Genomic DNA, 25,413 nt, shown 5'->3' on the forward strand with positions numbered 1-25,413 from the left:
CACAGCTAAGGAGCCCACATGCCTCAACTAAGACCTGGTGCAACCAAATAAATAAAAACCAAGAAGAAGAAGAAAATAAAAGTGGGAGAGGCCTATTCTGCAAGTAGATTACACAGTCTATCTCCTCTCAATTCACTCTAAATCATATTTATGAGAACTGTGCTTCAGGGTTCGGAGAGGGAAAGATCTGGATACGTCATGAACCTGCTATAGTGACACCCCTACTCTGCCCTCGAGTTTCCTGCCCTGCCCCCCCGCTGCTGGGTCCCCTGGGTCACTCTGACTTGCCACCATTTTTGGACAGCCTAGTGTCCTCGCTATGTTCTATGCGGACAGTCTCTTTGCTCTGACTGTGCCCTCACGCTATCTGGCCTGGGAGCAGACGTCCCACCAAGCTGTCGAGCATTTCCTGGAGCATAACTCCATCAAGGCTGGCGGGCCCCCAGCTCCCAGCAGGCGGTCCTGAGCCTTGGTCAGGCCCTTCACGGGCCTTCTAAAGCCCCCGAGAGGCTGGGGCGGCCTCACTTCCTCTCCCCAAAGGGGCGTTTTGGCTCTGCTCTGGTAGGGGGACCATTAGCCTGCCCCATCACATGCCCCTCGCCCCCTCCTGGCCACCCACCTCCTCCCCAAGCCCCCGTGTCTCCACTGTCATTGGGAACCACAGTTGCGTGACAAATGATGAGGAGGTCCTGGGGATGCCATTTCATTCTGCAGGCGTCATTGTGCCTGACCTAAACCCAAATACCCAGGCCCTAGTCTCCCGGGTGACACCTGAAGGCCTCAGTTTCCTGGCAACCAGGAACAATGGCCCCTGGGAAAAGCACACACAGTTTGGGAAAGGGCAGCCTTTTTTCTCTGCGCCCCTGGGTACGACAGGGAGCTCTCCTCCACTGCAGGCAGCGTCTGGAGGGAAATTCAAGCCATGAGGACATCAGGGCTTCCCGTGCCCAGCTCCCCACCCTAACCCTAAGTTGCAGGAAGTCTCCCAGTGCCCGGAGCTCCCCTACCTGGGACGCTATGAGCCACCTCTTAATGGGACAAAAGCCCCTTTGAGCAGCCTCGCTGCCCCTCCTTCCCCTCGGAAGCCCTTCATTCCAAGTTCCCCGAGCTGACTCAGGTGTTCAGACTTCTGCTCTAGTGGCCCCCAGTGTTACCTTTGCAAGCAAAAGTGACATTCTCTTTTCCCTTTGAGCACCCTCAATGGACACTGGGAGAATTAGCAAGAGCTCATGTGTACGGCCGGTGCTCAATACAGCAGCTGTTATCAAGGCCACTTTCTGGCTTGTGGGGCATCACCTATTTCCCAGCAGAAGCTGAGAAGCACAGTGACCAGAAAGAGACTGAGCAGGTCCCTGGGTTGACCTGTGCCCTTCACCATACGCCCCTGAAACAACAGACATCCAGGAGGGTTGAACTTCCTCGGTGCAGAATCACAGCCCCCAGGTTCCCCACAGACACAACGGGCTCCCAGGAGGATCTCAGAAACCTCCTCTCAAAACCAGGAACTGGGCTACCCTGGTGGCACAGTGGTTGAGAGTCCGCCTGCCGATGCAGGGGACATGGGTTTGTGCCCTGGTCCGGGAGGACCCCACATGCCGCGGAGCGGCTGGGCCCGTGAGCCATGGCTGCTGAGCCTGCGCGTCCGGAGCCTGTGCTCCGCAACGGAAGAGGCCACAACAGTGAGAGGCCCGCGTACCGCAAAAAACAAACAAACAAACCAGGAACTCTCTAGTGAATTCTCATGTGTTGCAAAGGTTGCTTCTGTGAGATAACTTTTGCCTACGTGCTAGGGAAAGGGGATGACCTTTTTTTAAATTCATTCAAGTCCTGCTCATTTAAAAAAATTCCTTCTGACTGAAACCACAAGGCAACTTCTGCAACATCAAGTAAGTGAATTTTGAAGAAATTGTTCTTCTTCTCCAGCCTTTTTGCTTTAGCTCTTGGGACTCTGTGCTGTCTCCCGTCCCCAAGAGGACAGGAAGGGAGGAAGGGTGTGACTCCTATTTGAAAGATGGGGTATTGGGGTACAGGAGACTCAAGGCCACAGCCTCACCAAGGGGTGATGTCACAGCTGGGGCCCGGAAGCAGCCATGCACACAGAGCTGGGCCATCTTGTTGGCCCATCCTGTGCCAGGAGCAGAGGCAGGAGCCCAGAGCACAGGTTAGAGGGGGCAGAGGGCGCCTGGTCCAGAGAAGCAAGGCTCTCTCCAAACCACGGACACAGGAAAAAGAGGGGAGCAACAAAACCGCGCTAGTCAGAAGATGCTATGGCCAAGAATATAGCAAAGCAGGAGGGCCGTGGGCTACCTGAGGTGCTGGTGAAGGTGGGGGACAGGACCTCAGGCATCACAGATCTGACCTCCTGAGGCTGGACGCGCACAGAGTCAGGCAGAGCAGCTCCAGTGAGCAGGAGGGCAGGGGGCTGGGCTCAAGCATCCCTGCGTCAGTCCCGACCCTCCCTCCAGCCCTGCCCCACCTGGCGCCAGCGCCTCTGTGGGAGTTCCCGGAGCCCACATCCTTCCCTTCCTAGCACTCACCGCTGTCTCGTCACGTTTAGAGTGCTGAGCTGATTGCCCTCCGTGACACAGTTAAGTCCTGCACCATTGGCCACCTGACGTTTTGGACAAGACTCTAACTCATGTTGACTCCCATCCCCAGCAGGATCTACCAGCTCGGGAAAGTAGAGCCCATATCCTTTTTCTCTCACCGCTGCACCCCACAGAAACTGGAATGAGGCAGGCACAGAAATATTTGCTGAGTGTGTTACAAATGAACAATTCAAGATCTGAGCCAAGAAAAGCCAGAAGCTGACAGCCAGCCTGAGGCACGCCCTGTGCCCTCGGACTCGCAGGCATGAACTTCATGAATGGCACCCATTCAGCACAGCAAAGCATGTTGTCCAAGTAACTCACTCAAGATTCTGTTCCCCATCTCATCCCTCGAGTGCGTGCCTATGTCTTCATCTGATGGGAACCCGTCAGCACTTAACGTGTGGTTCCAAAACACTGAGGCCCAGTGGCCACGCACCGTATCACCCCATCAGCCTCTCCCTGGGGGAGGTGGAAGGGACCTCTCGAGTCCATCCTCCTCCCTCGAAGGGAAGCCCCTTAAAGAGCAGTGGACCCGAAGAGCCAGGACAACAGGACAACCCCCACTAAATAGAGCTGACACCAGCAGAGACGCAGACACTGCCAAGTCTGCCTCTGCACTGCCAGCACTTCACCCCACCACGGAGGTCCATAATCGTCCCCACTTACAGGTGAGGAGACAGGCTCAGGGGCTTACGCCGCGGGGCCACCGTCCTGTGGCTGGAAGTGGCCACCGCAGAACTTGACAGTGAAACTGAGCGGGGCCCTGTGGGGCTCCCAGGCACAGAGGCCCTTTTGTCCCCCGTTTCTTGGAGGCAAAACTCCAGCCTCCATGAGCTTGCCTGAGTTCCAAAGGGCGGATGTGAACAGTTGCTAATCAAGGGAGGAACAGCCGAGAAACCACCTGAGGCCATATTAAAGGGAGCAGAGATGCTCCTCGAGATTAGGAGACCACTGAGACTAAGGGCGGGCAAACCCTGCTCACACCCTGATCTTGTCAGAGACCCCGCCTTTGAACCCCTGTTATAAAGCCCCTCAACAAATCCTCAAAACTATGTTGGGACACATAGTTTTTCAAGGGAGAAGCCCACTGTGCCCCCCTTTGCCTGGCAAAGTAACGAAGCTCTCCCTTTCTACTTCACCCAAAACTCTGTCTCCGAGATTTGGTTCGGCACCGGTGTACAGAGAGCCTGAGCTTTCGGTAACAACCCCAGAGCCCCCTCTCACAACCCCAGTGCCCTGGGCTTAAACGTAGGATTCCCTGAGGAGGTGGAGACTGAGAAGCAGGGAGCCCATGGCACACTGGAATCAGCAGCGGGGAGGGGTTGGGGGCGAGGTTGATGCCTCAGGAACTGGAGCAACAGTGAGGATGCCCCGGTGGCAGTGGCTTCTTGCTGGGCAGCAGTGAGGCCTTGGGAGGCAAAGGCCCCAAACCTGAAACCTGAGCAGAGGTAAGTCCAGGTGGGATGCAATTAGTACCTTAGCTCAGGAGGGCCTCCAGCCTCTCGGCAGCTCTCGCTGGGCGCTGTGCTCCAGGCCTCACACTGACAGGCTCTCTCCCCACAGCAGCTGCTTGTGCAAGCAGAGGGAGGGCTGCAGAAGCGCAGTTAAACACCACTCATGTGTCCAGCCTCCTGTTTCTGAAAATGGCAATGAGGGGGACCAGGTTGGGGGGGCAGGTCTTCAGCTAAAACTGTTTCCCTTAGGCATCACTAGACACAATCCTGTTTTGCCTGGCCTTAAGAAAAACAACTGTGAGCTGACACATCATGCCCTGGGGAGAGGCAAGAAGCGATGGTGGCTGCTGGCAAGGCCCTCCAGACACCTGGGTGGGCTCCTGAATTTCTGGGGTTCTTTGGGTGATCACGGAATTTAATATTGAAGGGGACTCTAGGGCTGGCTAGCCTCACGTGTCAGCATCTGCACTTGGCATTGGTGGTAAAGAATGTAGACACACCAATAAAACAATATTCTGAATAAAAAACCCTTCTCCCTAAATGGAAACGAGAACCATTTTCACCAGGCCTTTTTACAGAGCGCTGGCGGGCATGATTTGTTCACCCTGAAGGGCTGCAAAAACTTCGAAAAGAACAGAAAGGAGTGATGCTTCCATGTTAACAAAGCCCCAATTTGAGAGCATGAAAGATCTAGAGGCACATTCTTGCTGTATAAGAGGCAACACAGCATCCTCGGCGCATGATGTGACACACCGGGGGGCAATGGCTACATCATTAGGAGGCGTCTCACCCCTTCCCTTCTGGGTGTGAGCTGATACTCACAATAGGGAATCAGAACAGATTGAACAGGGCCAAGTCCTCCCTGTTAGAGTCAAAACAGATGACTATCAATACCTACACCTTAACAAAGCCGGATGCGCTCAGAGTTAAATGAGCTGTGAATACCAGCATCGTTCTAGCCTGGACCAAGTGGATGCCCAGCAAAGTCAAATAAGAGACAAAGGAACCTTTTCGCTGATTAAGCTCCAGTTCCTTGGTCAGCACTAAAAACAGCTGCGTTTTTATTTCTTTAAAAGTAATGTTTTCCTTCTCCTGAATAATAAAGGGAATTCCTCACAGCACCTGTCCATCAAGAAACAGTAGGTGTTAACGGATGCACTTTGGAGAGAGGCACTGTCTTCATGACTCATTTCTTTCTTGTTGGAAAGAGAATTTCCAGAATCTCAGACATAATTTTCAGAATGTCAACGACATTTGGTTGCCCAATTATCTTTGTTTGAAACAAACAAAAAACTCAAACTACAAATCATCAAAAAACACCTTTGGAAAATTTTGCTCTAATATATTCTAAGTATAGAATGAGGATAAGATGCTGGTTGATGGGTAATGGAAATGTAACTGTTTTCTTTTGTTCCCTGCATTTCCTACTGTTAAAAAGACTACAATTTGTCTATCAAGATAAATACAGGCTTAATATTTCTTGCTGGTTTACCATGTGCAAAATGTGGACCAAAATCCCAGCAGGCCCTGTCACTGGCATCATTTTATTTTATCCCTGCTCAACAATCTTGGATAGGTCTTTATTATGCCCTCTTTCCAGATGAGAAAACCGAGTCTAAGCAAGATTAAGCGACTTGCCCAGGTCAACTAGGTAGTAAGCAGCAGAGCTGTTGGATTCCAGAGTCCAAACTCTTAACTTCCGTGTTATGCCTAATCCCCAACTCCTGGTTATTTTGGCAGCAGCAGAGAATACGTAGAAAATCCGAATGTTAAGTGCCCCATGGCTTCCCCAAGTCAGAGCCTCAGGGACACCTGCACCTTCAGAAATGCACAACCAGCACCTGCATGCACCTTCTAACACCAACAGATGGCGCTTATCAGCAAGGGACGCACTCCTGCAGGGAGCCCAGGGGACAGAGCCATTTGCAGTCTGTGGTCAATGTTCAAATAACCAGTTGTCCATAGCCTTCCCTTAGGGACAACTGAGGCCTCATGCCATCTCCGGCTGGCTGTGAAAGATGTTATTAAAAATCATCGAGAAATGAGTGCCACCCTTTGCTCACACAGTTTACTGCAAGGACCTGCCAAAAATGATTTCTTGTTCTCTGTTTCCTACCAACGGAGCTGATAACTTGTAGGAAACTGGTTTGTTTTTTCTAGTTGCCTTTAGAAGAATAAGACATTCAGATTACCAGGTGAAGTGACCACATTTCAATATATCTGACACAGAAGCATGGGGAAGTTTATGTTTGAACACTGTAATTGCCATATGTGCGTTTGCCCCTGTGAAATGCAACTGTTCATGTCTATTAGTTGTGTTTTTTTTCACATTCCCTTTTTTTTTTTCCATTTCATGAGCAGTGGGAGGGAAAAAGCCAGGCTACCCACCAGCCGTCAGATTCTCATAGCTTACACCCACCTCCCACTTGTAAAATCAATGACCACACAAGCACCCGTCAACACTCCAGACAAGCCCTAGACCATATCTAACTGATCCGATACTTCCCATGCCTGACCAATCATGGCAGGCTTGTAATAAGTTGGGTGAATGAATCCATCCATCCATCCAGAGGGGAAGCCAGGCCCGCCAAGCTGGGAAGGAGGGGTGCCTCTCAGCCAGGCAGCCAGGCGAGAGGCCGTCTCCAGAACTCCCACATCCCTCAGGAGGGACACTCACCATGGGAAACTGCAACGACTCAGGAGTCTAAGACTGGCTGCTGCTCTGCAAACATCGACCAGGAATCACCCTAAGGATTCTTGCCTGCAGCAGACGCCTAGTAGAGGCTCCCAGTGTGTCCCCACCTGACATGGCACCCTTTAATAATGCTCTAGACCCATCCCTGGGAACAGATATGCCTCCTTTCTCTTCTTTCCTAAATGATTCCTAAAGAATATGAAGAGGAGAGCTGGTCACACACACACAAATAGATAAAAAGTCATTTTGGTGTTTTGTTCTGTTTTCCAAGAAAAGAGTATTGACGTGGTCAAAAATGGTTGGTCTGTGACAGAAAACTAAAATCACCACCCACAAGCCACTGTTCTGGACTCCGGGATGCCCTGGTTGTTTGGGGAACCTCATGGAAACCATATAAGTCCAGATACAAACTGCTAAATGGCTTCCTCCAAAAGGCCCCGGGTAATAAACACTGTCTCCTTTGAGAACTGGCATGTCCCAAGGATTCTCTGAGACATGGTGGGCAGAGTTCCTGCTGGAATGGTGAGTTGGCCTCTGTGTGCTTACGGGGCATCGGGCCCTTCGCTCCCTCTGGTCGGCTGGGGACTCTCAAGAGTCAGCCTGGGTGCAAAACCTCTCACAAGTGAGGGCCCCAGGGTACCAACCACGGGTCTCAGCACTGGCCACACCATCCCTCCGCTACGCATGCAGCAGGTGGCAGTGATGGAAACCTTCTCTACGCTCACTCCTGGCACTCAGCCTGGGGCTCTGGCTTCTGCAGAGAACAGCTCTCCTCTTCCTCTCCATCCTTTCCAGGGCCCTGCGGGGCAACAGAACCCCAGTGTGGCTTTTTCCCCTTCCAGCCATCTCTTATCCCTGGGAGCGGGAACATCTCTGGCGGTGGCTTTGGAGAGGTGATGGAGTGGCCGCTGTCTCCCTGCCAAGGGGAATGTCACGCCACCAGAATTTATGTGCCAGCTTTCCTTGTACCAGCTTTTCCCAGGTTACCTCCCCACCCATTACTACCCCATTAGTTGCCATGTGTTTTCCCCTAACTGTCACCAGCCCACACTGCCTCTTTGTTACCCCTCAGCTCTGGGGCCAGCCCCTTCCCAAGCAAGGGGTTGAGCTTAAACTCCACATTGTGAAATATTTCCTCCCTCTCTCTTGTCCCTCTTCGCCGGCCTCCCCTGGGCCCCAGAGCCTTTAGTAAAACAAACCCGCCAAAAGGCATTCTCTGCTCTGCTTGCACAGCACGAGTGGGCCCCCGAGTTGCCTGGCGCCCCTCATCTTCCACCAACACACTTCCCCTCCTTATTGGTATTCAGTCAATACCTTCCTTTCCTGACCCTTCCCTGCTTGGCCTCTGAAATCTGCCAACAGAAGGGCCTTTGTTGAAGGAGCAGAGGGGTGCAAACACCAGGGCTCTCAAGACACCGTGTGGACTCCAAAGGGGAAATGAGTCGTTGCTCAATGGGGGCCCGGAGAGAGCGGTTCCTCTGAGCACCTCCAGAACCAGACTCTCCCTGAGGACAAACCTTCCGTGTCTTTTTACAGATCCGACACCATTTCCAGAGCTATTCGTTGATTTTTATTGTTCCAAAATTGATTCCAAAATGTGGACCAGAATCTGGGGTCTGGTAAATACTTTGTTACACAATTCGTTGGAAGCACTTAGGTATGAAGCATGGCTTCCAACACTGGGGCTTAGGTGAGGGGCCTCCCAGGCTCCCACCGTCTGCCAGTTTCATGTGTCTGCGAGCAGATAAACGGTCCCAAACACCATTTGGACCGGGCCTGTCCCCTGCTTACAAGTCCTGTTTGTGTCCCTGGTTAGACCACTCTGCATCTAAAAGCACCCCAAGGCCGTCAAAACCAGGCTCCCCCAGCATCTCGGGCATGCGATTCTGGCCGATGTGGAGTCAGCCCCTCCTTGAACTCTTCCAGGGATGAAGCACCGGGCAGAGCAGCCCACCCCTCAGCAGCCCACTCTTCAGGAAGCCTGCCTGATACAGAACAAAGTCCACTTCCTCTTATCTTCTGCCTACTTCTGGAAGTCATGCTTCTGGAACAAATCGGTCCCTTGTCCTCATGACAGCCCTTCACATAGATTTTTAAATTACTCTCAGGGTTCCTCTATATTTGTTTTCATCACACCAAACAGCCCAGGCCCCTGGACTCCATCTCACATGAAACAGTTTCCAAACAGCTCCTGAGGTTAGCCACCCTCCTCCAGAACATGTTTCATGTTCTCCCCTCAGCCTCCCACAATAAAACACAAATAAATAAATAAAATACATAATTTTACACAATAAAACACAAATCCTAGTACTGAACACTGTTCTCTGGATGTGCTCAAATCAGCAGAGACTAGAACAGGCCTATCCCCTCCCCTGGAGAGGACACTTTGCCTCTATTAGTTTAACCTAAGACTGCATTCACTCTTCTAGCCACCTTACTCCTGAGTCACCCTCAACTTGAAGTCACAGGCTCTTTTCATAACAAGTGCTGCTAAACCAGGTCCCCCCCCCCCCTTCAACGCTTTCACAGTCAGCATTTCATTTCACCTCATTGATTCCCACCTAGCTCATGGAGATCTTTTTCAGTCTTACTTCTATCATCGTGAGTATAATGGCTATCCCTTTGCAGCTTTGTGCCACTTGCAAATCTGTTGAGCATCCCTTCTGTATGCTCATCCAATTCATTAATAAGAATGATAGAGCAGAGTCCAGAGAAACTAATGACTTGTCTAAGGTGTCAAAGCCAGATAGGGACCGAACCAGATCTAGAACACAAGCACCCTGGCTCCCAGTCCAGTACTCATTTCTATCACACTCTGCCAAAAAGTCTCCAGGACCCCTCAGATGGCTCTCTCTCCAGCCATCTATCATACCTACCTCCTTATTGGTCCATCCCGAGAGGCCCTGACTATAGACAGGAAAGTATGGTCAGGGCTGGATTCCTGGGAGGAAGGTGGGGAAACTGCCTCCTGGCTGAAGGATCCTACTTCGTTAAATCATACCAGCTTCTTGCAGCTATAGCTCTGTGCTTCTCCAGGGAAGCCTCTGGAGTAGCCCACCCAATAGATCAGGCCAAGCAGAGCTGGAAGCGGCAAGGAGATCTAGGGGTATTCCTTCACAAGGATGCCTGGGATAAATGGAATAGAACAAGGGGGACCACAGAGATTCTGGGGATAGATCCGAACCTTGAAAGAATCTGTACAATGGGCAGTCACTTACAGATAGCTTCAGCCCTCTTACAAACAATTCTCACAGATCTGTCCTAGAAACATGAATGCTCCCTTGAAGAATCTGCCAAAGATAATGGCCAGTTAAAGGGCTGACCCTTGGCCCACATCCTTGCTCTAAGTATAACTCTAGAGAGCATAGCAAGATCACTGGGCAAACGTGTCAGGAAAACAGGTCAAGATCACTACAAGGATTCCTAATGATCCGAACTGCTCACCAACAAGACTAGCTGTCTTGTGAAGTAGTGAACTCCCCATCACCAATGTGCTTAAGTGAAGGCTGGAGTATATTACTTTCATCCCACTTGAATCCAAAGATCTAAGCTCCCATACCCTCTTTTCTGCCATGACAGGTCCCTTGTGATTCCAAATAAAAAGCCATCACTGGGCCCAAATAGCCAAAACAATTTTGAAAAAGAAGAGCAAAGTTGGAGGACTCACACTTCCTGATTTCAAAACATATTTAAAAGAGACAGTAATCAAAACACTGTGGTACTAGCATAAAGACAGACAAAAAGACCAATGGAATAGAATAGAAGGCCAGGAATAAACCCTTTCCTATGTGGTCAAATGATCTTTGACAAGGGTGCCAAGACCATCCAAAGGTGAAAGGACAGTCTCTTCAACAACTGGTGTTCAGAAAACTGAATATCCACATGCAAAAGAATGAAGGTGGGCCCTCATCACACACCATATTTTAAAATTAGCTCAAAATAGATCAAAGACCTAAACGTAAGACCCAAAACTATAAAACTCCTAGAAGAAAACATATGGGAAAGGTTTCATGAGATTGGACTTGGCAATGATTTCTTGGGTATGACATAGGCAACAAAAGCACAGACAACAAAAGCAAAAATAGACAAATGGGACTACACCAAATTTTAAAACTTCTAAGCATCAAAGGACACAATCAGTAGAATGAAAAGGCAAACTGTGGAATGGGAGAAAATATTTGCAAATCATGTATCTGATAAAAAGTTAATGCCCAGAATGTTTAAAGAACTCCTACAACTCAATAACCAAAAAAAAAAAAAAAAAATCTAATAACCTGATTTAAAAATGGACAAAGAACCTGCCGAAAAACTTTGGGCATTTTTCCAAAGATGATATACAAATGGCCAACAAGCATTTGAAAAGATGCCCGACATCACTAATCATCAGAACACAATCAAAATCGCAATGACATGTTACCTCACACCCATTAGGATGACTACTATCAAAAACCCAGAAAATAGCAAGTGTTGGTGAAATGGTGCAACCACTGTGGAAAAGAGTATGATGATTCCTCACAAAATTACAACTAGAATGACTATATGATCCAGTAATCCCACTTCTGGTGATATATCCAAAATTGTACACTTACAAATGGTTAAAATGATAAGTATTAGGTTATGTATATTTTACCACAATTAAAAAAAAAAGTTATAGAGGAAAAAAACAAAAAGAAGGTATTAAAGAGGCAACAGTCAGTTTTGCCAGGGGTGGGAGGAACTGAGGAACTGTGACAGGGAGGTAACATTTCAAACAAGCTAAGGGAGAGATGTGGGCCCATCTGTCCCTCCTGCTCAGGTGCAGACAGTGGGAGGAAGGGGAGGAGAACCCTCTGTGGCCCCCTGGCTATCACTCATTCCAGACTCCTCATTCTAGAAGACAGAGCCCGTCTACACCTCCTTCCAGGCCAAGATCCACACAACACTCTGTAATTGTGGGGTCCCTGCTCATGGGGCAACTGGACCCTCTCCATCTACCTGTGTCTCCCACACCCTTCAACACCTGACTTTAAATCTACCTTCCCAGAAGACTCCTGAGCAATCTCTTTCTTCTTCCTGTTTCTCTATTTTCTAAAATTTTCTATAACGAAAGGCAGTACAGCATGCTGGGTAAGAGCATGCCGTGCATTCAAAGCCTAGTTCTGCCGACAACTAGCTATGTGATCCATTTACTTAACCCCTCCATGCCTCAATTCTCCCAACTGTAAAATGGGGATAACAATGGCCTAGGACTGTAACAATTAAAATGAGAAAATGCATGGAAATTGTTCAGCACATAAGTGCTTAACAGTTGTATTAAACTCTCTTTTTAAAAAATACTGGAGTGATCGCTTAAGCATTTTTAAATGCCTTATTTAACTTAAAAAAAAAAGAAACCTCTTATCTTTCTTTGCTTTTCTCTATTTTCCAAATGTTCAATATCATAGCAAAATTATTTATGTAATGTTTGAGATGGTTTTTAAAAATCCTCACTCCCCTAGAAGTTATTCACAGCAGCCCCCTCCTGATCCCCGCTCTGTTCAGAATCTTCTCCATGCTTATGAATTGTTTATTCCGTAACGATTTTATCAGGCTGTAGGAGAGAACTGGCGGCTTTTCATTCCTTTGAGCCCTTGTAAAAGGTCCCCAGCAGGACACAATCCCCTGCGGATGACCCATCCACAGCTCTTGCCCCCAGCCCTCCCCCAGGCCCTGGTTTCCAACTGGCTGTCCTTATTTGTGAAGGCTCACAAAAGTGTGGTTGTGAGGCAGTGGGGGGCAGAGCCACGGCCGGGGCTGTGCTCAGGACATCCATCCATGCTGGGCAAAGTCAGCCACTCTGGCACATGGTCCGTCAATCTCAGGCTGGCTGCCCTCTTCCGCAGAGGCTCCTGGGCCGACCCAGTAGGACGCGTGCATCTTCACTAGAGCTTTGACAGCAGGCACAGATTTAATGATTGGAAAGCACTTTGAGAGCCCAGAGTGCTCCATAATTGCCCACTCATAATCCCCAAATCGCTCTCTGCACGGCAGCAAGAGGTGAAACGTCTGCCCTGGGGAGGGCTTTGTTCCTGTGGCTCTCACACCAGAACCAAGTTGGGCAGAGACAGACAGGGGCTCTGCCGAAGAGGGGTCCCCACCTAAGACTCAGCAAGCATGCTGGGGAGCAAGGCTTCTCAAAGTGTGAACCAGATGGGGCTTGACAATAATGCATATCCTTGGGCCCTTCCACACCTGTTAACTCAGGGTCTCTGAAGATAGTGCCTGGGGATCTGCATTTTAAAATCCTCTAAGTAACTCCCACACTAATTTGAGTACTGATGGTTTAGAGGTAGGTGCATGGGTCTGGGGTCAGGGGGACCTGAGTTCAAGTCTCAGCTCTGATCCTTATTGCCTGAGGCCTCAGCAAGTCTGACAGTAGACCTATAAAATCTAGGTATTCCCTAAAAATAAAAATTTCAAGACTTTCACAGTCATATCAATTTGGCAACACCCTACATGTCCCCTGGGGGCTTTATAGTGAGCACAAGTGGATTAAAGGGGCTGAAAGTAACTCCACAGAGAAACTTGTTTGACCTCAAACTTCCCCAAACCTTCTAACCAAGGAAGCTTCTTTCTATCATTAATGCCAGAAACACCTCACAGACTTAATATCTCACAGACAAAACTCCTGAAATTCCTTTCTTGGAAAAGGGAAGTCCAGGGAGTGAGGGATGGCATCTTAAGGCAGTTGTGGCAGGAAGAAGCCCCATTCCTCACGCTTGGGGTCCTCGGCGGGTGGCAAGGACGGTTCAGTTCCGCAGATCTGTTGCCTGGAGTGGACGTGTCACAAAAGCAAGGTCGCCTTCCTGCTTCGGGTAATTTCCCTCAGAGGCAAGACAGATCCATTTTTAACAGCTCTTCATTTCAGCAGAGAATGCCCCCTGCCTCTGATGGGGGCTGGGGACCAGGATGGGACGGGAGGCTTTGTTCTTCTGACCAGTGCTGACAGTTTAATTAAACCCAGCTCGAGACAAGGTCGGTGGGGTCAGGCATTCTTCAACAGGGCTCCAGCAGAATATCACACCCCCGCCTCTCCAGCCACCGAGGCCGGTAATGAATTATCCTGGTCCTTACAGCAGGGATATAAATAAGGGGGAATCAATGCCCTCGGCTGCCCTTAATCACCCACCCCCACCCCTTCCAGGCCCAGCAGAGACACAAAAGGTCAATCTTGTCAGGGCACATATTGGTTTCAAGGCTAAAAAGAAACCCAGAGGAACAGGGTTTCCAGAAGCGGCTTCTGGACTAGGGAAGGGAATGCAACCAGCAAGAGGCGGGATTGCAAGGCAGCGGCAGAGACTCCTCCCCAAATCGGGGAGGACAGTGCACAGGCGGCTGACGCTCACGGTGCTCCCCACCCAAATGTGGGTGAAGCCTCGGTTTTGCTGCTATAAGAGAAGGAGGCAGGTTCAAATTTGTCCCTCTAACCCTAGTCACAACCCCTATGTGCATCTGCAAAACAACATCTCCACACCCTCTCGTGGGTGGCTATCAGGTGATGAAGCTGATTTTCAACCCAGGTCACCTGCCACCGGGATATAACCACCCCAGGCAGGAGATACGGGTCCAGCCAGGCAATCATTTCCCCCACACACACTCCAAACTGTTGGTAGGTCAGAGGATACAGACTGCTTTCAAAGAGCACTAGTGATAAACCCTCACCTCCTGCAGAGACAGCGCTGCACCTAGCCGTCTTACACAGCCGTCAAGTGTTCTCAGCACCGACCACAGTGCCTGGCTCATAGGAGGCCCTCTGTAAATGCTGGGTGAGTGGGTGCGTGGGTGGATGGGCAGGCAGATATGGAAGGTGAGAGGGGAGTTGGATGTGGTGAGGGGAGGAGAAGGGAGGGTGGGTGAGGCATGGGGGGATAGATGGGTGTATGGTAGGTTTATGGGTATGTTGGTAGATGCGTAAGTGGGGGGTGAATGGGTGGGCTTGGTGGGCAAATGAGTAAAAGACTGGAGGGGCAGGCAGATGGATAGGTGGGTAGGAGGGTGTTAGACGGGAGGACCAGTGGCAGGAGATGGAGGATGGAGGGATGGGCGGATTAATTGATGGGTTGGTAGATGGGTAAATGGGAGCACAGATGAGAGGGAGGCTGGCTGGGTGGTGGGTAGATGATAGGTAGATGGGTGTAGGTGGTGGGCAGAGGGTGGACGGCTGGGAGGGGGTGGATGATATGGAAGGATGAGCTTTAGCATCAGACAGACCAGGGTTCAAATTTGCCTCAACCCCTTGAGCAGGTCACAAATCCTCTGAGCTTGAATTTCTTCATCTGTAAAAGGGAAAATTCACTGATTTCCTGAGCACCTACTATGTGCTACCGAGCTTACACCTGACCTGAGAGGGAGTTACACCTCTCTTGAATCCCCACGAAAGGCTGTGAGGCAGACATTATTATCTTTATCTGATAGAAGAACAAACGGGCTCAACGGGGTTCAAGGAAGTGGCCCAACATCATTTATCTAGTGTTCACTTTAACTCAGACAACAGAGGTTTTCCATTGCATATAAAAACTGTGAGGTCTCCTATCATAAAAATATTATACTCTTTTTATCCAACACCTGGGAAATACAAAAAAAGAAAAAGCCACCCAGAGATAACCCCTGTTGGCATTTTGTAGTCATTTTCCTGTGCATGCTTTAGAGTGATTTGTTTAGTGACCATATTGTCAAAACAATTTTGCATCCTGGCTTTGGTATCACAAACATTTATCTGTGTTACTTTGTCTTTCATAAAGGCCGTTTTTGATGATGATATAAATTTTCCATCAAGTGTATGTACCAACATTTACTTAACCACTCCCCCAAGGTGGGGCATTTCAGTTGTTCTATATAGTTTCAATATTCCATATTTCAACATTCTGAGTTATGCTGCAATGAACATGTTTGTGGTCATATTTTATTGACTTTAGGGTCAATCCCCAAACGTGAGATTTCTAGGTCAAGGTTTAAGCCCATTTTCAGACTTCTTACGGTCCCTTGAAGGCCTGGTGTCTAACTCCAACCCTATTACCAGACTGCTCTGTGGTCCAGGACAAATTGCCTCTCTGGGCCGCACGTCCCAAATGTGGAAAGAAATGGACTAACCCAACACATGGAGAAACATTGGTGAGGAATAACCAGCAAGAGGATTTCAACTGCCGAAGCTACACAGACAAAATCAGTTGAAACGTGGGCCACACCACCTGATGTGCTTTGTGGCCACACCTTACCCTGCACATGTGGTCTCCCTCAAACTTGTTTTCATGCTGATTTAACATACGGCCTCTGGTGAAAAAAAAAAAAAAAAAAAAAAAAAAAATCCATGATTTGCTCCAGGTGGAAAGTATTAGTAATGGATTCCCTCAAAGCAGAAGAAAGGTCAACAGATGAGAGGCCAGAAACGCCAAGCCCTGCATCGTCTCTTACCCTCCTCCTGAGGGTAGGCCCCAGAGTGTGACTACACCAGGAGGTCCCATAGCCGCCAGCACAGCTCCTTGGCCCAGAAGTGAACTCCTGACCAAGCATGGGCCAACCAGCATCCTTCCCCAGAAATCTGGGCTGGGACTGGAGACTCAAGGAGATCTGAGCTCCAAGGTCACAGGAAGTAGGAGGGGAGTAAGCACGGTGGCCAACCAAAGTCATGGTGGAACTGAGATGCTGCTGGTAAACCCAAGACACTGGGTTGCAGGGAGGAGTGGGACAACAAGGTAGACAATCAGAAAGAACTAGAAACATCCCTCACACCCTTAGTCCCAGCTGTGCCTCACTTCCTGTCATGGGAGCCCGTGAGTCTGCTGCTTGTGCCTTTATACTACCCCGCCCACCCCAACTCACCAGCCTGCAGGGGTCCTGTTTCTGGAACCAGGAGTGCCCGAGTGCTCCTCAGCCAGACCACTGGGAGAGTTACGAGAGATGTTTTGGAATGCCAGATGCTCAGGTCGATGGATTGGGGGTGGAGGGAAGGTAAAGAATATTAGCGGGGCTTCCCTGGTGGCGCAGTGGTTGAGAGTCCGCCTGCCGATGCAGGGGACACGGGTTTGTGCCCTGGTCTGGGAAGATCCCACATGCCACGGAGCAGCTAGGCCCGTGAGCCATGGCCGCTGAGCCTGCGCGTCCGGAGCCTGTGCTCCGCAACGGAAGAGGCCACAACAGTGAGAGGCCCGCGTACCGCAAAAAAAAAAAAAAAAGAATATTAGCAAATAAGTCTTTAAGCACTTGCTCCTGTACCCTTCCCTATAACCATCACCAAGGTGAAAAATTCAGGGCCCAGACAACAGGGACAAACAACCAGATCAATAAAAAGGTTTATTTAATCATTTCCCCCCAGAATATGCCCTTTTTGAGATGACCTGAACTGGAGAGGCATCAGGAAGTACTGCCCCTGGTCATGAATTCAAGTTCTAGGCTGCTATAAGCGGGGCATGCTGCACAGGAGTCCTCCCCAAAGTCCCATCAGCTTGCACTCCTATGCTTAGAGGTGGGCTTAAGAAATAACAAGAGGAAACAAAAAGACAACCTATGGACTGGGAGAAAATATTTGCAAACGATGCTACTGAAAGAGATTAATTTCCAAAATATACAAACAGTTCATACAGCTTAATATCAAAAAAACAAAACACCCGATCAAAAATGGGCAGAAGACCTAAATAGACATTTCTCCAAAGAAGACATACAGATGGCCAACAGGCACATGAAAAGATGCTCAATATTGCTAATATTAGAGAAATGCAAATCAAAACTACAACGAAGTATCACTTCACACCAGTTAGAACAGCCGTCATTAAAAAGTCTACAAATAATAAATGCTGGAGAGGGTGTGGAGAAAAAGGAACCTTCCTACACTGTTGGTGGGAATATAAATTGGTGCAGTCACTATGGAGAACAGTATGGAGGTTCCTTAAAAAACTAAAAATAGAGCTACCATATGATCCAGCAATCCCACTCCTCGGCATATATCCAGAGAAAGCTCTAATTCCAAAAGATACATGCACCCCAATGTTCATAGCAGCACTATTTACAATAGCCAAGACATGGAAGCAACCTAAATGTCCATCAACAGATGAATGGATAAAGATGTGGTATACACACACACACACACACACACACACAAAATGGAATATTACTCAGCCATAAAAAGAATGAAATAATGCCATTTGCAACAACATGGATGGACCTAGAGATTATCATATTAAGTGAAGTCAGACAGAGAAAGACAAATATCCTATCATATCACTTACATGTGGAATCTAAAAAAAATGATATAAATGAACTTATTTACAAAACAGAAATAGACTCACAGACAAATAGAGAACAAAATTATGGTTACCAAAGGGGAGAGCAAGGGGTAGGAGGAGAGATAAACAAGGATTTGGGGATTAACATATGCACACTACTATATATAAAATAGATAAACAACAGGACTTTCTATATTCAATATCCTGTGATAAACCATAATGGAAAAGAACATGAAAAAGAACATGTGTGTATAGATATAGATATAGATACAGATAGATGGATATAGATAGATGGATAACTGAATCACTTTGCTATACAGTAGAAATTAACACATTGTAAATCAACTATATTGATACTTCAATTTTCTTTAATCGTTAAATAAAAAAAAAAAAAAAGGAGAGCTAAAGAAAATAGTCTCCCTATACCCAGACCCAGCTATGCTCCTGGATAAGGAAAGGCTTAGAGTTAGGGGCCAGATGCCTGGGAAGAAAAGGCAATAAGTGTTAGAGAAAGATTCTGGCTATAGAGCCTAGAAATACTCCTTTGCCCTTGGAGCCAAAGGGCAACCAAGCCTTCCATCGGGGGCCGGGGGGGGGGGGTCCTTCCTCTAGAAGTCCCTCTGATGACTGCCGACTGGCCCTGTCCCCAAGGCAGCCAGCCCTGGGCCACCGGGGTGAAAACATCCAACATTTCTGGAGGCTACTGCCTGCCCTGGATCCCAGCCACGTAGGGTGCCAGGAGTAGGAGTCAGGCAGACTCCTGTCCCCTCCAATCGCTCTTCTACTCCTTGAATAGAGCTCCTTGTGCCAGCCTTTGGCTGTAGAATCTGGGTATTTAAAATTCATTAAAGCGCAGAAGTCCTTTTCTCCAGGACTCCTCTTAAAATATAAAGCCATGAAGAGCACTGGGCAGGGTGTCCAAAAGGGCTTCATTACTGGCCCTGTGGAGGTCGTTTCACCTCTCCAACCTTGACGTTTGTCAGCAGTAAAACCAGAGACACTGTCTGCCCTGCAGGGTCACAGGAGTCAGACAAGACAGCGTGCACAGGAGGACCAGCTCCACCGCAGGGCCCTTCACTCACCCACACGTCAGGGACACAAGGAACGTCTGCTGCAGGCTGTCCTGGATACTGTACGTGCTCAATCTCAGTTCAGCCTCAGGAGAGCCTAACAGTGCACAGGTAAGAAAAACTCCACCTGAGTTACACCATGAAAAACCCAGGACTATATGACACTTGACTTCCTACTCCCCTGCGCTACCTCCCATTCCACTAGGGATCCTGGTTCCCCAGACACCGGCCAAGAAGGCAGCCACACTGGCCACACGGTATCACCATTCTCAGGTGGGGGCCCAGGGACATGCAGGGCGCTGATGCCCCTGATGAAAGGTAGACTCAAGTGCTGGAGGGAGAGAGAGAGACCCCTGCAGAGCTGTCCTCTCCCCTTCAGCCCTACGAGCTGGTGGAGGTTATGGCGAAAGATGCTGGCCCCTCAAACTGTGAATAGAGCTGGAGGTGACTGCAAGCAAAAGCCGGGAGGTTTGTGGATTTAGATTCACACGATAGGGTCTTGGATATTTTTAAATAAATGAGGGATAGATGGAAACAACCTATGTGTCCATCAGCAGAAGAATGGATAAAGAAGATGTGAAATATATATATATAAAATATATTATATATATTATATATTTATGTATAATATATATTTATATATTGTATATAATATATATTATATATATATAAATATATATATAAAATATACAGTGGAACGTAATTCAGCCATGAGAAAGAAGGAAATCCTGCCATTTGTGACAACATGGGTGGACCCTGAAGGATTATGTTAAGTGAAATAAGCCAAAGACAAATACTGCATGGTATCACTTATATGAGGAATCTAAAAAAAGTCAAACTCATAGAAACAGACAGCAGAAAAGTGGTTGCCAGAGGCTGTGGGATGGGGAAATAGAGAGGTTGGTAACAGAGTATAATCTAACATATAACATGATGACTATTGTTGATAACACATTCTTAATACAATTGAAATTTGCTAAGAGAGTAGAACTTAAATGTGCTCAAAAAAAAGAAGATAAATACGTGAGGTGATGGATATGTTAATGAACGTGGCAGGGGATCCTTTCACAATGTGTATGTATATCAAATCATCAGTGTACACTTTAAGTATATTTCAATTTTATTTGTCAATTATACCTTAGTAAAGCTGAAATTTAAAAACAAATTTTAAATTTTTTTAAAATAAAATAAATGAAGGAGGATCAAAGCAGTGCCCAGAGCTTAACAGCAACTAGGCACATGTTCCAAACCCTGGATGGTGAAGGGCATCAATGTGCTGAAGGGAAGGGAACCCAAGCAGGCAAATAATGCTGGGAGAGTGGGGGCCAAAGCTTGAAAGGCTAAGGGGGCTTAAGAGAAGGAAAAAGAAAAGTACAGAAGGAGATCAAGAGAAAAAATGTTCAGGATGAATTTTTGCAGAGAGGCAGAGCTGTGATAACTGCTGCAAGAGCCAGCTCCGAGAAAAGACAGGGCGGAGAAAACAGGAGCTGCTGGGGCCAAGTCAGGACAAAGCCAGCTGCCAGCATGGGACCAGTAACAGCATGGACCTTGTGGACCAGCCCTGGCCCACAGGTTAAAGGGATGTTAGGGTGGCTGCCCCTGCTAGGAAGGGTCTTGTGCCTTCAGCAATCAAGGAAGAAAAGTAAGGCACTCACTGTGTGTGCCTGGCACCAAAGGGCCAACCTACCAGTTGCAGGAGGACTGACAGAGAAGCCCCAGTATGAGCCCAAGGGTAGCAAAGACCAGCAGAAGGGATCATCACTGAGGGATCATCTCCATTTCTAGGGAGAGGCCTCCAGGCCAGGAGGAGGAAACAGGAAGAGACTGGAGAGACCTTTTGGACAAACTGAAAATTAGAGCTCCGCCCTAAGGACAAAAACTGGAAGGCAGGATCAATGAGAAATTCTGGAGCTGCCTGCAGACCACTGGGCTTATCAAGAGGTGGCAATCATGACAGAGGTGGAAGGAACTAGCCATGTTTAATCAGAGGGGAGGAGATCAAGCTCCAGACCCCACAGGCACGCCTCTCAGCACTCAGGTAGCCCCATGGTGCTGACTCCCACCCAGCCCCCACCCTTCAGTCCTACCTGCACCACCCACTGCACCTCCGGACTCACCTGCACCTCCACCTAGGAGGTGTCCTATACTCTTCTTTAGGGGAGAACCGGCAGCCTCAGCATCTCACACCGTGCTTTGCTGGGCATGCAGAAGGTCCCAACCAATGTTTTTTCAGGTTGTTAATGACGACTAAACCTCCCAACTCAAAATTCAAAAACCTGACAGCCCTTCAAAAATTGAACAAGAGTACTGTACATGGTTGTTCTAGGTACTTACAGAAAGCAAAGCTAGAGAAATCATAAATTATTAGAAAGCAGATTTAGGGCTCAAAGTTAAGAAAATGTTTCTTTTATGCAGATCTGTCCAACAATGGAATTGGTTGCCCAATGAGATGGTGAACTCCCCATCACGAGAAGTAGCCAAGCAAAGATTAAAAGACCATACATACGCTAAGGAGCTGCAGAAGAGAGTCCTCAGGTAATCTCTAAGGTCCTGTCCTGCCCAAGATCCCACAAAATGAAATGTACAGGAGAACAATTACAGATGTATCTCGTAAATCATGGAGCAGCAGAATTGGCCACTACCTTTTAAACTTGAAAGAAGTACATTTACAGCAAATACAAGTATGACTTTATGCCATGGTTAATAAGCTCACAGACCTCATTACTCTGAGTTGAAAACAGAAACAGATCCAAGAAGGGCTTATGTGAATGAATATTCCACCCAAGGCGGGTTACCAAAGGCAGCGAGAGATGCATGAGTACGGTCCTCTCCATAAAGTCTGCCATCATGGCTGACAAGCTTGCCCACCCCGAGGACATTCCCATACCACACTGTCAGGGGCAGCACACAGAATTGGATAGACTGCCAATTTTGTCAAGTGTTTGCCATGAAGAAAGGCCCCGCAAAGCACCTTCCTACAGTAAGCCGGCCTTTGATGCCCTGAGCGATGCCTGCCAGGTGAGGAGCACAGGTGTCATGGTCATGGAGAGTCCAGGCCCCACTGACCACACACTGCCCCCTCAACCAGGTGAGAGATAAGACCACAGAGAGAGCTTTCTTCCATGAAGCGTCACTCACAGCCTCGACAGAGCCTGGTTATTCTGGAACAGCAGTTCTGGTAATGCGTACAGCTGGTTCCGGTTGAGTCGTCTAAAAAAGAGAAGAGAGGAGGAGTTGGAGCTGGCCGGGGAATCCAAGGGACTTTTCAGAAAGCACTGGATTCAGAGTCAGAGGGCCCAGGGCTCAAATCCTAACATGTCACTGTATAACCCCAGAGAATCCCCTTCCCGGAGCCTCCGTTTCTTCATCTATATAAAGTGGGAATTCCGCCATCCAACCCTTGGGGAGGACAAGAACATCTCTGAAAGCCCCTCAACCAAGGACCTGACATGGAGTGGGCAGTCAGTAAACAGAGCTCTTTCCTTCCGTTACGCCCTCCCATACCCATCATCATCATCACTTTACATTTGCAAGGCCCCGTGTAATTAATCAGGCACTGATTCAAATATTATCTCAGTTTGTGAGCTGGACACCTGACTACCCTTGAAAAGTGAGATACACCCTAATGGGATAGGACTGGCCACAGGGCTCTGATTCTTTATTGCTTTCATCCACATTTGGCTCAGTGGTGACTCAACTTTTTTACTGTCTGCTTTAGGTCTTTTTTCAGAATGAAAATACCTTTATTGATTTTTTTTATTTATGAAAATGCATGCTTAATATTTTTAAAAGCCTCAAATAATAGAAGAAAAAGCATTCGGCCACCTGCATTTTCCTCACACAACAATTTGTGGATGTCTTTCCATGCCAAACAACAGAGGATGACACTTTTAAACATTTTATTTTTAGTATGTCCATCATTTTTTTTAATTTTTAAAAATTTTTTATTGGAGTATAATTGCTTTACAATGTTGTGTTAGTTTCTGCGGTACAATGAAGTGAATCAGCTGTATGTATACCTATATCTCCTCCCTCTTGGACCTCACTGCCCCCCACGTCCCACCCCTCTAGGTCGTCACAGAGCACTGAGCTGAGTTCCCTGTGCTATACCACAGGTTCCCACTAGCTATCTATTTTACACCAGATGGTGTATTTATGTCAAACCTAATCTCCCAATTCATGCCACCCTCCCAGTTCCTCTATTGGTGGACAGACAACTATTCAGTATTATAGACACAGGCAGGAGTGAGAAGTCTGGTTCTGGAATGTGGCCTGAAAAGACAACGCAGAAAGGACTCAGACTTGTCTCAGGAAGGCAGTGAAGTTTAACCAGACTCATCTTGTCACCTTAGGCAACCAATTCTCTGACACTGAAGTGTAGCACTCCAGCCCAACTGGGGTGGGGGGCAGTGACACCTATAAAGTATGGAACCTTGGTAATCACACTGTGTCTACGGACCACGTGCAGGGACATCACCAGGGAGGTGGTAAGAGCTGCACTATCCCAGGCTACCCCAGAGCTGTTGACTCAGGATCTACATCTCAACCAGGTCCCCAAGTGATCTGGGTGCACGTCAAGGCTGGAGAAGCACTAGTGTAAAATGCAGCCCCTGCCCTCCAGTCTACCGTATACATTTTTTTTAAATTTTTATTTATTTTATTTTTGGCTGTGTTGGGTCTTCATTGCTGTGCGCAGGCTTCTCATTGTGGTGGCTTCTCTTGTTGTGGAGCATGGGCTCTAAGCACGCAGGCTTCAGTAGTTGTGACACATGGGCTCAGTAGTTGTGGCTTGTGGGCTCTAGAACGTAGGCTCAGTAGTTGTGGTGCACGGGCTTAGCTGCTCCGCGGCATGTGGGATCTTCCTGGACCAGGGCTCGAAACCGTGTCCCCTGCATTGGCAGGCAGATTCTTAACCACTGTGCCGCCAGGGAAGTCCCTCTGGTCCACTCTTGTGTCACAGAGCCCACCACAGTGTCTGGCACATAGTAGGCGTGCAACACATTTATTTGCCAAATGAATACATGACATTAGCTGAGCTCAGCTAGAGGCACAAGAGAGGTTTGGGTAAAGCTTTGGGGGGTCTAAGAAGATGTCCCCACATACGGGGGCTGTCAGAGGGCTATCTTTTTTTTTTAAATAAGCTGATCTTTAGATATGTAACCAATTTTCTTTCTTTTTTAAAATATTTTATTTATTTATTTATTTGCTTACTTATTTTGGCTGTGCCAGGTCTTAATTGCAGCATGCGGGATCTTTAGTTGCAGCATTCAGACTCCTCAGCTGTGGCATGCAAACTCTTAGTTGTGGCATGCATGCGGGATCTAGTTCCCCGACCAGGGATTGAACCTAGGCCACCTGCATTGGGAGCGTGGAGTCTTACCCACTGGGCCACCAGGGAAGTCACCATCAGAGGGCTATCTTTGATGAGAAGGTGAGGTTTTGAAAGTAAAACTGGCAAAGTAGATTGGGAGCAGATCCTGTCTGGCCTTGAGGGCCAGGCTAAGGGATCTGAATTTTTTTAAAAACTTTATTCTATAAATTTATTTATGGCTACGTTGGGTCTTCACTGCTGTGCACAGGCTTTCTCTAGTTGTGGTGAATGGGGGCTACTCTTTGCTGTAGTGTGTGGGCTTCTCATCGCAGTGGCTTCTCTTGCTGTGGAGCACAGGCTCTAGGCACACGGGCTTCAGTAGTTGTGGCACACAGGCTCAGTAGTTGTGGCACACGGGCTTAGCTGCTCCGCGGCATGTGGGATCTTCCTGGACCGGGCTCGAATTCGTGTCCCCTGCACTGGCAGGCGGATTCTTAACCACTGTGCCACCAGAGAAGCCCTACCGTACACTTTGAATTTCTCACAACCATCTCCTTTAACAGTTCTAGAGGATGATAAACCAACTGGAAAAAAGCTTTCTTTTGCTGGGAGGAAGGAAGAAATATAATTCGATGTAGCCAGTAGTAACTGGTCTGTGGTTACCTCCTAGGAGGTCACTTTTCATCTGATGTGTGAGAAAGGTACCATTTTCTAACACGGTACAATTAGGGTTGCAATTTTAGACAAGCTGTGAGAAGTTTACTCTAAAGGTCAGGCTCCTAGGGAAACACATCACTGCCTCGGAAAAAAAGGGACCACCAATGTAATCTTAAAGCAACAGGAGTAGACATCAGATCGCTCCAAGTTCCTTAACCTCGTCTAATAAATTAATCCTGTATTTACACTGCCTGGAAATCACTGGGTTTTGTTTTGCTTTGTTTTCCCCCAAGACCTTCTCATTTTTCTGGCTTTAATTTCTGAAAAACACTTAAGAGGAAAAGGCTAGTTTAAATAGCTAGTTTAAAGTAGAAAATCAAAGGAGGGACCCAGTGTGG

At 48.1% G+C, this 25,413-nt stretch overlaps 1 protein-coding gene across 1 annotated transcript in view; it reads right to left on the bottom strand.

Annotated features, from left to right (window-relative positions):
- SLIT1 (slit guidance ligand 1) overlaps nt 1-25,413 on the bottom strand; it is a 173,542-nt gene that overhangs the window by 120,135 nt on the left and 27,994 nt on the right. Inside the window, exon 4 of the mRNA XM_049697446.1 lies at nt 22,186-22,257. Coding sequence (XP_049553403.1) covers nt 22,186-22,257 — 72 coding nt within the window. The remainder of the gene's footprint in view (nt 1-22,185; nt 22,258-25,413) is intronic.

The sequence above is a fragment of the Orcinus orca genome, chromosome 14, assembly GCF_937001465.1.
Source record: "Orcinus orca chromosome 14, mOrcOrc1.1, whole genome shotgun sequence".
Lineage (NCBI taxonomy): Eukaryota > Metazoa > Chordata > Mammalia > Artiodactyla > Delphinidae > Orcinus > Orcinus orca.